Source organism: Trichosurus vulpecula, chromosome 8 (assembly GCF_011100635.1).
Source record: "Trichosurus vulpecula isolate mTriVul1 chromosome 8, mTriVul1.pri, whole genome shotgun sequence".
Lineage (NCBI taxonomy): Eukaryota > Metazoa > Chordata > Mammalia > Diprotodontia > Phalangeridae > Trichosurus > Trichosurus vulpecula.
In genome coordinates, this window is record NC_050580.1 from 196,050,178 (window position 1) to 196,063,672 (window position 13,495).

The following is a 13,495-nucleotide window of genomic DNA, read 5'->3' on the forward strand; positions in this document are numbered from 1 at the left end:
AACTCTAAACCTCTGATCCTAGGAAGAGTCAGGCTTGTAGCCTCTGGTGCCTAGCTCTAGTACCCGCCTGTAGCTCCCAGAGTTGTTCAAATTGTTGTAGCCTGTGTCTCCCCTTCTCTGTTGGAAACAAAGGAGGAACCGGGCTGGGGAATGTGGCCATCCATCCGCTGCAAAGGCCTGATCTCTGTCCTGGTGGATAGCCCTTCATTCTTGGCATATGTTGGCAGGAGGCTGACCAAGACCATTGTGAGCAGGGCTTTACCAGGGTACCCCCAGGAGCCCCTGGCATTAGGGGGAGGGAGGATTGAAATCGTCTCACTATCCCCTCAGTTGTCTTCTTGTTTTTGTGTTCCAGAGTCAGATGGCGGAGTCGAAGCCCTAGTACTGGGGTCCTATGAGGGCAGCCAGACTGTCACCCCAGGCACCAGCCCCATCCGCTTCCACTCTCCAACTTGCTGGGAGTCAGAGCTGAGTGTTAAGCTCCAGGTAATGTTCCCAACCTCCCAGGAGGACAGGAATATGGGTATGTATGTGTGTATGTGTATGTATGTATGAGCATCTATTAAGTACTTACCATGTACACAGCACTATGCTAAGCGTCAGGGATATAAATAAAAAATCAACACTGCCCTTGCTCTTAGAAAGCACCCACTCTAAAAAGGGGGGGGGCGATAGATGACATCGACAGGAGGTTTCAGCCTCAAGTCAGCTGGAAAGGCCCAGTGGTCCTCAGGGCAGAGCAGCAAAAGAGGTGGTAATGCATCTTTAGTGCCATTTCCACCGGTAAAACCACAAGGGTTTCCCATGTTGAACCATTTTATGGTACAAAGGACTTGATGGTGGGAACGTTCCTTTCTGGGTTTTCCATAGCTAAGGCTGCAGGGGAGGTGGGGGGCTGCAGTACCTGTAGACATATCTCCATACGGATTGCTTTTGGGTCTGACGGTGTCTCCTGACCCCCTCCACCCCAGCCTTACTTCCAATTCTTTCTTCCTCTTCTCTAGCCCACTTCCCCCTTCCATTTCCCTTCCCCATCACAGAGAATGAGGGGATCACCTGTTCTCGGTGGCTCTATGACTACCCTAATCCTTCCTCCTCATATTTCTACTGTTCCCACACTGTTAGGTTGGAATGAGGTTAAGTGAGTTGGGGTTGAGGTGATAGTTTGTTCCTTCATGTAATTCATCTTTACTTCCTTCAGGGAACTTCTCAGGAGGCGCTGAAGGTGCCACTAAAGTCACTACCTTTCGATCACGTGGTGAGGGTCGCCTTACCCGCCACAGAGGTAGGAGCCCCAGTACTGTTTCCCCCAAGTGACAAAAGATGAGCCCCAGAAGGCCTTAGCCACCTTTATTTTTACTTGGTAAAGTTTTGTTCTGCCTTTGGTTTTTTACACCATGGTTATGTCCTGACCTGTATCTCTGCATTTCCCCCTCCCCCTCTACCTGTTCCCACTGAACTCTCTCTTGTAACTAAGAGAAAGACTTAAGCAAGATGGATCAGCGAAGCCACCCACCGCACCTGACAGCGTATGCAACATTCAGTACTCATAGTTTCTCCCTTCCCACTCCCTCCCTCCCAGGAGGGAAGAGTGTTTCATCAGCTCTTCCCTGAGATGGTTCTTTTCCTTTAATCTGAGCTCAGCTTGCTTTTACTGTTGTTTTCGTTCCTGTTATCCTAGTTAACGTGTATATTGTTCTTTCGGCTCTGCTTTCTTAACCCTGAATCCATTCATACAAGTCTTTCCAGGTTTCTCTGAATCTCTTGTATCTGTCACTTCATTGAGTTCATTATGCCACACTCTGTTTAGCCATTCTCAATCTATGGGCACCTACTTTGTTCTCTGGCTGTCTTTATGTATTCTTTCTTTTCCACTGGACAGTACTCTAGAGTAGATCCCTAGGGCCCTGGCTTTGTAGGAAGAGTGTCTTCTAAGCAGCCCTGATCTTCAGCCTCCAGGCCATGGCCATCCCTGAAGGTGGCATGCTGGGGTTTGGGGAAGTCAGGGCATGATGCTCTGTGACTGTGCTTCAGGGCTCCTGGGAAGAGGGAAGCAGGGGTGGGAAGGCTGGAGTTTGGGTTTGATCGACCGTACATGGTGGGAATATTCATGATTTTCAGGAACCTGCTCTGATGATGCAGCTGAAAACCGAGAAATGGTGAGTGGCTGGTTGCCCGTGGCAAGAGGAAGTGGAGCTAAAGGGAAGCAGAGCTTGGGGAGAAAGAGAGGAGCCATTGGGCAATGGAGTCATTAAGGTGGGAGGAGCAGGGCTGGGTGGGGAGGCTGCCACAGCCCAGATGAATGTCTAGCCGGTTCTCAGAGCTATAAAGAGCGTGAAGCGTTCTCTCCACAGGATGTGGTAAGGCCTCTAACTGACCTGCGGTAGTTAAAGTTTCTTGTCTTCTGTTTCTTTGAGTTCCAACAGTAGCTGGGACAGGGATGCAAAGAAGGACGAGTAGGTGCAAAGAGGAAGGTCCATGATAGAGCCTAAGTTCCTATGAAGGCATCTACAGCATGCACAGATGGAGGAAACTGAGGCACAGAGGAGGGAGGAAACAGCCTTTTGGTCTCTTCCCCCCCTCAGTTAGCATGTACTGAGGACCTCCCAGGCACCAGATCCTTTACCGTACACAGAATTCAGTTAAGAAGGCCCATCTTCCGCTGTCTAGACCCTCACAGTCAGCAAGCACGAAGGAGGCACGGTCACCCCATACCACATTTATTGGAAGCCCAAGTCCCTGAGCTCAACTGCCTGACCTTAAGCTGATGTGCTCGGGTATTGACCAGTGGTCACCACCACATCTGACTCTCTGCAGCTCATGAGCATTTCAGGTGGTAGGGAGGAGAGCTCCTTAGCCCAGAGAGGTTGGGAACCCCAGATTTAAAGAGAAATTTTTGTCCCTTCTCTCTTCTTTTGGTTCAGTGCGCAACAGGGTCAGAAGGGAGGGCCAAGGGGGTAAGTTACCTCTGTGCATGTTTCTGACTGAGGATTCTGAAGTCAGCCTTGGTGAGGAGAGTTAGGAGGGGGAAGGGGCAGTGTTTTCCCAGCCCTGCAAGGTGCCATTTGTTGTGGAGTGTGGGTCTGTATCTATGGAGATGACTTTACAGTCTCCAGCAAGGGAGCTGAGGAAGGAGGAAAAGAGTCAGGAAATAGAGTAGGGCCGAGGGTGGGGGGGTGAGGGGGGTGGTCGATTTCCCTCCCTCTAAAAGGTGTGTGAGGTTTCCTGAGTCAGGGACTCAGAGAGCCCCCACCGACACTGCCCATCTTGGACTGATACGCTGCTTTCCAATCCCTGGCTGTTGTAGCCCTGACGAGCTGGCAGTGCGCCTGGGCTTTGGGCTGTGTGAAGAGGAGCAGGTGTTCCTGAGGAAGAGGAACCAGGTGGTGGCCAAGGCCCTGAAACAAGTACTGCAATTAAAAGATGAGCTGCCGGAGGATGAGGTTTGAGGGCTGGGCCTGCATGGAGGTGGGGATGGGGCCCTACCTGACCACCTCGGCCTGGGCTGATGCACCAGGGCTGAATGTTAGAACCTGACCAAGCCCGAATCCTCCCTGCATGCAAGGCCAGTGAAGAGCAGGGCAGAACTTCAACCAAATTAGGCGCATCCTTGCTGGCTGGGGCTGCCCCCCAGTTCTCTGTTTGGCACCTCCCATCTCCAGCCTCAGTCAAGTGCCTAATGAGTGCATGGCTTTGTGATTTGGGAGAGAGGCAGGGTGGCCTAGTGGGGGAAGGGCCAGTCTTGGAGTCAGGAAGACCCAGGTTCTAGTCCTTCCTTTGACTTACACTAGTTGTGTGACTATGACCTTCTCAGTGTCCCAGGCAGCTCTCTACAATCTAGCAGCTGTTAAGCATTTACTATAACCACTGGGTTTACAAATAGGAAAAATTGAGACAGACCCTGCTCCCCTGCCCTCAAGGTATTCTCACTTTAATTGGGAAAGTTTGGTGAGAGGCCCGGTGTGGGCTATCAGGGCCAATGCCCACAGATCCATTAGCAGGTCAGATGTCAGTGCCCTGGGGATGTGAGGATACAGAGACTGGGCAGATGGTGAGGTCTGGGCGCAGTGGCAAGAAGCCAATGTGGAGAGTAAGGGCAGACGGCGCTCCATTTTCCTGAAGCTTACTTCTTATTCCCAGCTCATCTGAGGGGTGTGAGCAGACATGCCACTTTTCCCACTCACCCAGCTGGGGTGTAGGAGACCCAGGGGTGGGAGAAAGGAAGGGGGCCCTGGCTGGTGGCTCATCCCGCAGCAGAGGAAATTCCCACACTGGGATTCCCTACAATGATGAACTCGTAGGTTTCCAACCCACCCCCTCAAATTTGGGAAGCCACAATATACATGGCTTTCCTGCCAATTCCAGCTCTCAGTTTCACGTCCCTGGGTTCTTTCTGAAGCCTTTCCATAAGATTCCATTTTGGGATTCTTGGTAGAGCAGCTAAGTAGTTGTTCCTTGGCTCTGATGACAATTTACTTTGGAAATGAATCCTAGAGTTGCCTGAGGGTTCAGATCTTCTTTCCCTAGGGAGTTGTCCCTGGAAATTTGGGCTAATTCTGGGTCATCTCCTAAGGGGTATATAACCAATTCCAGCTCTTTCCTTTCCACACAAAGGTTGAGAGTGGAACAGCAGGTGACTCTGGGGATTCCAGATTGTAAAGATTGATCCCCTTTGGGGGAGGGGCAAGGATGAGAGGAGGTAAAGGAGGACATTGTCCTGGTCTCATCTTTGTGGAGTTTTTGGGAATAGGGAAGTTTCGTGGCTAGTCTGAACCCTTTGGAGTTCCTGCTGATCTCAGCATCCTCCCAGTGCTCTCCAGGAAGGATCAAGTCAGATGGGAGCCTGGAGGGTTTGGTTGGAATTTGGGTGAAAAGTCATTGGCTCCAAAGTAAGAGGACCTGGGTTCAAATCCCACCTCTGATGTTGCCTACCTTGGGTACTCTAGGCAAGATGTGTTACCTCGCTGGGTAACTTCAGTTTCCTTATCTGTGAAAAGATGGGGTTGGACTAGATAACTTCTGAGGTTCCTTCCAGCTCTAGTCCCATCAACCCTAGCTTCACAGCGAGTCAAAGGGCTCTTTGAGCAACTGGACTCTGTGCCCAGTATTCAGCATTTTGTCTCCTGCCCTGGGGCTGACTCAGAGACTACTCCTCAGAAGCCTCACTAGGGCTGCTCCCATCCTCAGATTCCAGTGGTGGCCATCATGGCCACAGGCGGCGGGATCCGGGCAATGACTTCCTTGTACGGGCAGCTCTCGGGCCTGAAAGAGCTGGGCCTTTTGGATTGTGTCTCCTACATCACAGGAGCTTCTGGTTCCACATGGTGAGCCAGGGGGTTGGGCTGGGTGGAATTAGCCTGGGTGGTGCCTGGGGGGGGTTGGGGCAGGGTGGGGCAAGGCCAGACCCTTTATCTCTTTAGTTTATCTCAGCACCCACCGGAGCTGCTACAGCTTCCCGGTCTGGGGGAGCTGAGAAAGCACATCACCTCTGGGAGATCCTCGGGTCTCTTTGACCCCACAAGATTGTGGGAATACCTCTAGTCCTCTGCTAGATCTGGTGAGAGGGAGGTAAGGCCTAGACTTCACCACCCAACTACCTCTGTTCTTTTTTTTTCCTTTTCTTTCTGTTCTTCCTTCCTTCCCTTCTTTCCTTCCTTCCTTCCTTCCTTCCTTCCTTCCTTCCTTCCTTCCTTCCTTCCTTCCTTCCTTCCTTCCTTCCTTCCTTTCTTCCTTCCTTCCTTCCTTCCTTCTTTCTTCCTTTTTTCCTCCCTTCTTCCCTCCCATTCCACCCTTCCTACCTTCCTTCCTTCCTTCCTTCCTTCCTCCCTTCCACTGGATATTATTATCAACAAAAATTTGAGAGCTTAGTAAATGTTTCCTATTCATTCATTCATTCATTCAACGCTGAGCATTATTTAGTACCTACCAAGCCCTAGACACTATGGTAGGTGCAGAGGATCCAAAGACAAAAACAAAGCAATTTCTCCCCTTGAAGTGTCTGTCTACATTCTACCATTCTTTTTCCCTGGAGTAGGAATTAGCCAGGGAGGGGTCTGGTGACTTATTTTCCTCAGTGGGCATGAGTTTTGTATGTAGTCCTGAGATGACACCCTCCCACTTCCCTGGGCCTCTGTCTTTTCCCAGGGCCATAGCTAACCTCTACGAGGATCCAGACTGGTCACAGAAGGACTTGGCAGGGCCAACGGCAGTGGCGAGGGCACAAGTGACCAAGAGCAAGCTCAGCATATTGGCCCCTTCCCGGCTCCGGCGGTATCGGCAGGAATTAAAGGAGCGGGCCCAGCAAGGCTACCCTACCTGCTTTACTAACCTTTGGTCACTGCTTAATGAGGCCCTGCTACATGATGAGGTGGTAAGGGGGGTGTGGCTCAGGGTAGGGAAGGGTACCTTGGAGGATGAGCCAAGCCCTTGGTTGCCAGGGGGATAAGGATTTATGGGATAGAGAGGGGAGAAAGATGATAAGGACTCTGGGTAGCTGGAAGAACATGGAATTCAGGCCTCAATAATCTTTCCATCCAGCCCCATGACTACAAACTATCAGACCAGCAGGAGGCCCTGGAGCATGGCCAGAACCCACTGCCCATCTACTGTGCCCTCAACACGAAGGAGAAAAGCCTGAGTACCTTTGAGTTTGGAGGTGGGTGGAAGGGAGCCAGCAGGGTCTGTCAGACTGGGGGTGGGGTGACTCAAAAGATAGGTAAAGATATTGGGGATGGGGTGGAGGGGTCCAAAGGAAAGAAAGAAAAAGACTTTCTCTCTAGGTCTACCCTCTGCCACCCATTTGCTATTCTGACATCTCTGTACTCTAAGCTTAAGTCCCAGCTCCATGATGGACTGGCTTGGAGAAGGCCTGTTTTCTCTGTGGGATAAGTCCTGTAGACTCCCTGCCCTCAGCCACGACCAGCAAGACTACAGTTCTCACTCAGGCAGTTCTTAACCTCTCACCATTGTGGGTGAGTGAAGATATTTGCCTTTCCCATAGAATGGGTGGAGTTCTCCCCATATGAGGTTGGCCTTCCCAAGTACGGTGCCTACGTCCCTTCTGAGCTCTTCGGCTCCCAGTTCTTCATGGGGAGACTGATGAAGAGATTGCCTGAGTCCCGGATCTGCTTCTTGGAAGGTAAGAGGGAGCAAGGGGGATCCCAGGGAATCAGGAAGACTGAGGGGAGAATGGGTCTGGAATGGGGGAGATCGTTGACCCTCCTTTGTCGGGATCACTTCCTGAGCCACTCCTTGTCCCTGTGGGCGCCTTTGGCTCCAGGCAGACAAAAAGGGTCGGATTCTGTCTGTGGTGTCTCCAGTGCCAGTTTTCTTGTTTATGGTTTTATTAATGGAAATGGCACTAGAGAAGATTCATTACCCTCCGCCTTATTGCTGCTCCCTAAGGACCATGGGGCTTTCCGGCTGACTTGCAGTTGAAACCTCTTTAATGTGTTGTCTCCTCCTATTAAAATCTGAGCCTCTTGAGAGGGACTGCCTTTGCTTTTCTATTTTCTAATTATATCCCCAGTGCTTGGCACCATGCTTAATAAATACAGATCTTTTTTCCTCCCTCCCTTCCTCCTTCCCTCCTTCCCTGTCTCCCTTCTTTCCTTCCTTCTTTTCTTCCTCCCTCCCTCTTCTTTCTTTACTCCTTTCCTTCCTTATTCTTTCTTCCCTTCCTTCCCTTTTCCTCCTTTCCTCCTTTCCTTCCTTCCTTCCTGCTGGCCTGCCTGCCTACATGCACAGGCATCTGGAGCAACCTTTATGCAGCTAATCTCCAGGACAGTCTGTACTGGTCCTCAGAGCCTGACCAGTTCTGGGATCGCTGGGCTCAAGATCAAGTTACCTTGGGTAAGTTCTGCCTTCTTTGGGTCGGCACTTAGACAGAGGGGACATATAGCTTGTCTAGTGCCTGTGAAGGGAGAAGAGAAGACCCATGGACTTTAGGAATGCTCACTCTCTCCAAACCTCCTCCTGGTCCCCATCCTTCCCATCCTCCTTTCTTCGTGGGGGTGGGGGGACAGAAGTGTGTTCCCAGCATAGGATAGGAAGTCCCTGGGAGTCTCCATTTCCTGAGGACCTCCCTGTCCTTCCAACGTACAGACAAAGAGAAAACCCCCTCTCTGAAGATGGAAGAGCCACCCTCCACTACAAGCAAGATTGCCGAATTCTTTACGGACCTCTTAACCCGGCGCCCCTTGGAGGAGGCCTCTCACAACTTCCTGCATGGGCTGCATTTCCATGAGGACTACTTTAAGCACCCCCATTTCTCTGCTTGGAAAGGTACTGGCTTCCCTGCTCTCCTCTTAGATCAGGCTGATCTTTCTGTTCTCTTGAAGATCCTTCCTTTCCACTCTAGCTATGTAGCCGCCCGACCATCTCACTGTCCAGCCTGCTGCTTGATCCACCCCTTAATTCTCTGTCTGAGCCCTGACCCATCTGACGGCTGCCCTTTGTGAGACCCGCTCTGGGACAGAGGAGCTTCAGAGGGAGGACTAGGTTGTTTAAAACAGCTCTTTCCTAGTGTTGAGCACAGGGCCTGATACATATTAGGCACGTAATAAATGTGTGTTGACTAACCGATTCATTCCAGGCAATTTCTTGAGAGGCAGGGTGGGATGGTGGTCCTGGAGCCAGGAAGACCTGGGTTCAGATCCTGCGTCTGACACATCTAGCTGTAGGACTCTGGGCAAGTCCCTTAACCTTTCTAGCTTCAGTTTCCTAATCTGTGAAATAAGGGGGGAGGGGTTAGACTCAGTGACTTTTAGGGTCCTTGCCAACTCCTCATCCAGGATCCTCAAAGGGACACTTTCTTTGGGAGTACTCATGGAGATGCTCTCATTCCCCTTATGATAGACAGACAATCCCTCACCCTGGCTGTAAGCTGGCTCTGCTCTCTACCCCAGGCACCAAGCTGGATGGGCACCCTTACCAGCTGACACCTATGGAGCCGTACCTCTGCCTACTGGACGTTGGCTACTTCATCAACACCAGCTGCCCTCCCCTGCTGATGCCCACCCGCCAAGTGGACCTTATCCTGTCATTAGACTACAACCTCCAGGGACCCTTTCAGGTGAGAGATGAAAGAGCCAGGCCTCGTCACACTCAGCGGGGCTGGACTGATTGGAGGAATGGGCTCCTGGGAAGAAAAAGTCTGGGAGGCAAGGCCTGGGAACCTAATAACAGCAGCAGTAATGATGTCTCTGGCATTTACATAGCGCTCTAAGGTTTGCAAAGCATCTTCACAATTCCCCTGTGGGTTAGGTACTATTATTATCCCATTTTACAGATGGGGAAACTGAGGCTGAGAGTGACTTGTCCAGGGTCCCACAGCTATTTCAGTGTCTGAGGTAGAATTTGAACTCTGGTCTGCCAGACTCCAAGTCCAGCCCTCTGTTCACTGTGCCACCTCCTGGCACAACTATATATACATATATACATACATACATACATATCTACATCTATATCTATATCTATATCTATATCTATATCTATATCTATATCTATATCTATATCTATATCGCAACAACTATATCTCCCTGCTCCTCCCAGGGCTAACCAAGATCAGCTGGCAGGATCAGATGTTGTACCCTTTACCCAGCATCCCCGCCTTGGGTGAGGTTGTCCTTGGCAACAGCTGTGGCTAGACCTTGGAAAGGCACTTGTCTGCTCACTCAGGGCACATAAAAATGCATGGGAGTAAATTTCATTACTTCACTTCCTGTCTACAGAGTTGGCATGGCCTGATGGACGGAGGGGCCAGCTTGGGAACTAGAAAGACGTGGGTTCTAATGTTACCTCTGAGACCCGCTGGCTGGCACGATCACCATCTGTGCCCCAGGCTGCTCACAAGACTCTTAATTACCTACGAGCTGCATCCACGAAGGGCGTTCCCTGTGCAGACAAAATCTCTAGTTTGATCAAAACCAATTTTTTTAAAGACTAGTCTAATTCTCATGGGGAAAGGAGAGGATTATGGTCTGGTAATTTCTCGATATTTACTTTCAAGACTTCCTGGCTCCCACCGGGCACCCAACTGGCCAGTTCGGGTTGGCCAATGCAGCTCCCTCCCTCCTTCCTCCTTCTCTCCCTCCCCCTTCTCCCTTTGTCCACACAGGGAGTCCTGCCCTTACCTGCGGGTGCTCTACCTAAAGGAATATAAATTTTGATCGCTGAAACCTTGCAAGATATCTTGGGGTTTACCGGCTAGATTTCTTTCTTAAGGACCATGCCTTAAAAAATGACTCTGGCTCCGATTGATTGGCCTATGGTAGATCCCAGCCCAAGCCTCATTTGGTCATTGTTTGGGCTCTGATGGCGCAGAGTGAGTGTCAATGGCAACTGTTTCTGCTTTGGCCAGAAACCCTCGCACGTCTTCCCCTCCTAGGTGGATTTTTTTTTTTGGACTAGGTAAAAGAGATCATTCTTCGCCTCATTTCTTCTTACTTAGCCTTAATCCCTGAATGGGATTGCCTCAAACAAACTGAGACCCGGGAAAGACCTCAGCTTAAAAAGGCCAAGGTCTCCCACTGCATCCAGGCCACCTCCTGTCGTCCTGATCTATATCAGGCCGCTGGACCCAGATGGCTCCGGAGGAGGAAGCGAGGCTGGTGACTTTGCATAGGCCTCCGTCACCAAAATCCGATTCATTTGCACGTCACGGCATCACTTTCCTCTTCGAGAACGAAGGACAAACAACAGCAATCCTGGCCCCTCTAGCAGTCGTGGTCCCCAGCACGGACCTAGACTGCTGGTATCACCGGACCTCTCCCTCCTCAGTCCCATCCACCTTCGTTCGAGCGCCTTCCCTCTGCTGATTATCTCCAATTTATTCTGGCTAGAGCTTGCTTGTACATGTTGTTTGCCTCTTGTTTCCCCCATTAGACGGTGAGCTCCTTTGTACGCCCAGCACTTAGCGCAGGTGCCTGGAATACAGTAGGTGCTCCGTAAATGTTTATTGATTGACCGACTATATCCTCTGGGCCCCTTTACAGTTTTCAAGGTCCCAGCGTCCATATTAGGAAGATGCTCATAACTTGGTGATTCGCATTGTGGTATAGAGGAAAGAATAAGTCAGGGGATCTGTTTTCGAAGTCTGGCTCTGCCGCTTACGCTCTGTGTGACTTTGGACAAGTCACTGCCTCTCTGGCCCTCAGTTCCCTGGTTTTTAAAATGATTACATTGGCCTAAATTGATTCCAAAGGTCTCTTCCAGGCAGCCAGGTGACACAGTGGATGGGGTGCTGGGCCTGGAATCAGAAAAACTCATCTTTCTTAGTTCAAATCTGGCCCCAGACACTTACCGTGTGATCCTGGGCAAGTCATTTAACTTTGTTTGCCTCAGTTTCCCCATCTGCAAAATGAGCTGGAGAAGGGAATGGCAAACCACCTCAGTATCTTTGCCAAGAAAACCCCAAATGAGGTCATGAAGAGTCAGATATGACTGAAACCTGAACAACAAAGGTCTCTTCTAGCTCTGATAATCTAAGTCAATTTAGACTCACAGGGATTCTACCTGTGGGGTGGTCAATTTTAAAACATCCCCAAATAAAACTTAAGACTCTTTTTACTTTCTAAAGCTAGCTGGCTTAGCCTGACGTCCTCAGGCTGGGTTTTGGTTTATCTGAGTTTGTATTTAGCACGTGAAGCACGGTCAGCTTGTCACAACACATTTCTCACCAGCCTTGCTTTGCCAGGGTTTTGTAAATCATGTACCATGCCCGACTTTGGGCTCCCTTTACCATTACAGCAGTTGGAATTGGTGGGCCGGTACTGCCAGCAGCAGGGGATCCCATTCCCCCTCATCACCCCAAGTCCAGAGGACAAGGAGCTGCCCCAGGAATGCCACATCTTTTCTGACCCTGAGTCTCTAGCTGCCCCTGTCGTGCTCCATTTCCCTTTGGTCAATGACTCCTTTCGGCAGCACTCGGCTCCTGGTGAGACCATCCTGCACCTTCTTTGAACCTTTCATCCTTGTTCACGCCTGCCCACTGCCCCAACATCTGCGCTTGTGGTACCTTTCTCCTGTCTTCCCCCGGCCCTCGGCATTTCTTCCTTTTCCACCCTTTCCCACGCGGTCCTCCACACACAACTTTCTCCGTTTCCCCTTCTTGTGACCCCTTTCTTTGCAATGTTCCTCTCCCTGCTAATCATGGCGGTCTCTTCCTTGTAGGAGTGCAGCGGAAGCCTGAGGAACTGGCAGCTGGGGAGGTGAACTTGACCCCTTCTGGTTCCCCTTATCATTACACGAAGGTGACGTACAGCGAGGAGGACGTGGACAAACTACTCAGCCTCACCCGGTATAACATCTGCAACAATCAAGAGCGGCTCCTCCAGGCCCTTGGGGAGGCCGTCCAGCGGAGAAGACAGCGGAATCGTCAGAGGCAGCAGTGATGGGGACATCAGCCAGCCGGGGGGAATGGATTGCCGCCAGATGTACTGGGCCACTGGTCTGCCATCCTAGCCCTAGACCTCCCTCAACCTGCAGACTTCTTCACGTGCTCCAGAGCCTCAAAGGTGGGGGGACTGAGTTGGTTCCTTGGGTGTCCAAGTTTTGTCTAGTCACGGCCTTCTTGGCTCTTCTGCCACGTGGCCAAACCTTGGGAATGTCGTGGACATGAGGTCCGCTTCAATTACCACTTTCAGCAAGAGGTCCTGGAGAACCTGGGGGAGGGTGCCACAGAAATGAAGACCTGGAGAGCAGGCCTTATCAAAAATACCTGTTTGGACCACCAGGGAAAAGAAAAGCCAGCTACCCCATTGCAGCTGTGCATTTGGTGCTATTTTCGTGAGCTCTTGCTTGGAGAGGGCAGGAGGCTTGGGCTCCTGTTTTTTCCCTTGGGGCACATGAAATGCCAGTCCAGACATCCCACAGCACTCACTGGTGGTGGTGGGAGGTCATCGGGAAAATGTCCCTGTGTGTGTTTGTGCATATGTATGTGCATATGTATGTGTATACGTGTATGTGCATGTGGCAGGGGAGGGGGAAGGATGGAGAGATAAGAGGAGAGGAGGGAGGAGAGGAAAGTGGTTGGAACACAGACTGGTTCCTCTAAATGGGTGGACTATATCTGATATAAGGAATCAATGCATCCTGTTAATTTTTACTGGTGCTAAGAGAGAACACAGACCTCTGATTTCTAGTATCCCATGATAACCATTTTCTTCTTGGCTACCTAAAAATGATCACATTTTTCTGTAAAGATTACTAGGTTTGTGGTTTACATTCACTTCAGCCTAGATCTCAGTGCTATTCTTTTCCACCCTGGTGGGGTGGAGGGGTGGTGCAGGGGTCAGTGATAGTGGCAGGGGTGTGGGAATAAGTATTAGGGAGGGCACTTTACACCGTGGCAAGTCTGTTCCTATGATGTTGGCTAGTCCTAAGCAAGGAGATGTACAGGAAGTAATGGCCATGGTATAAGATCTTAGAGTTGGATGGGATTAGTATAATGGGGAAAAAACACATCAGAGGATCTGGGTTCAAATCTGAATATGTG

At 50.7% G+C, this 13,495-nt stretch overlaps 1 protein-coding gene across 1 annotated transcript in view; it reads left to right on the forward strand.

Annotated features, from left to right (window-relative positions):
- Positions 1–12,457, forward strand: part of LOC118829823 (cytosolic phospholipase A2 beta-like) — a 30,811-nt gene extending 18,354 nt beyond the window's left edge. Inside the window, exons 15-27 of the mRNA XM_036736687.1 lie at positions 356–486; positions 1,202–1,285; positions 2,143–2,159; positions 3,308–3,443; positions 5,188–5,324; positions 6,145–6,367; positions 6,538–6,655; positions 7,001–7,138; positions 7,747–7,851; positions 8,104–8,283; positions 8,907–9,073; positions 11,749–11,935; positions 12,172–12,457. Of these exons, the coding sequence (XP_036592582.1) occupies positions 356–486; positions 1,202–1,285; positions 2,143–2,159; positions 3,308–3,443; positions 5,188–5,324; positions 6,145–6,367; positions 6,538–6,655; positions 7,001–7,138; positions 7,747–7,851; positions 8,104–8,283; positions 8,907–9,073; positions 11,749–11,935; positions 12,172–12,392 (1,844 nt within the window). The 3' untranslated portion in view covers positions 12,393–12,457. The remainder of the gene's footprint in view (positions 1–355; positions 487–1,201; positions 1,286–2,142; positions 2,160–3,307; positions 3,444–5,187; positions 5,325–6,144; positions 6,368–6,537; positions 6,656–7,000; positions 7,139–7,746; positions 7,852–8,103; positions 8,284–8,906; positions 9,074–11,748; positions 11,936–12,171) is intronic.
- The last annotated feature ends 1,038 nt before the right edge of the window (positions 12,458–13,495 follow it).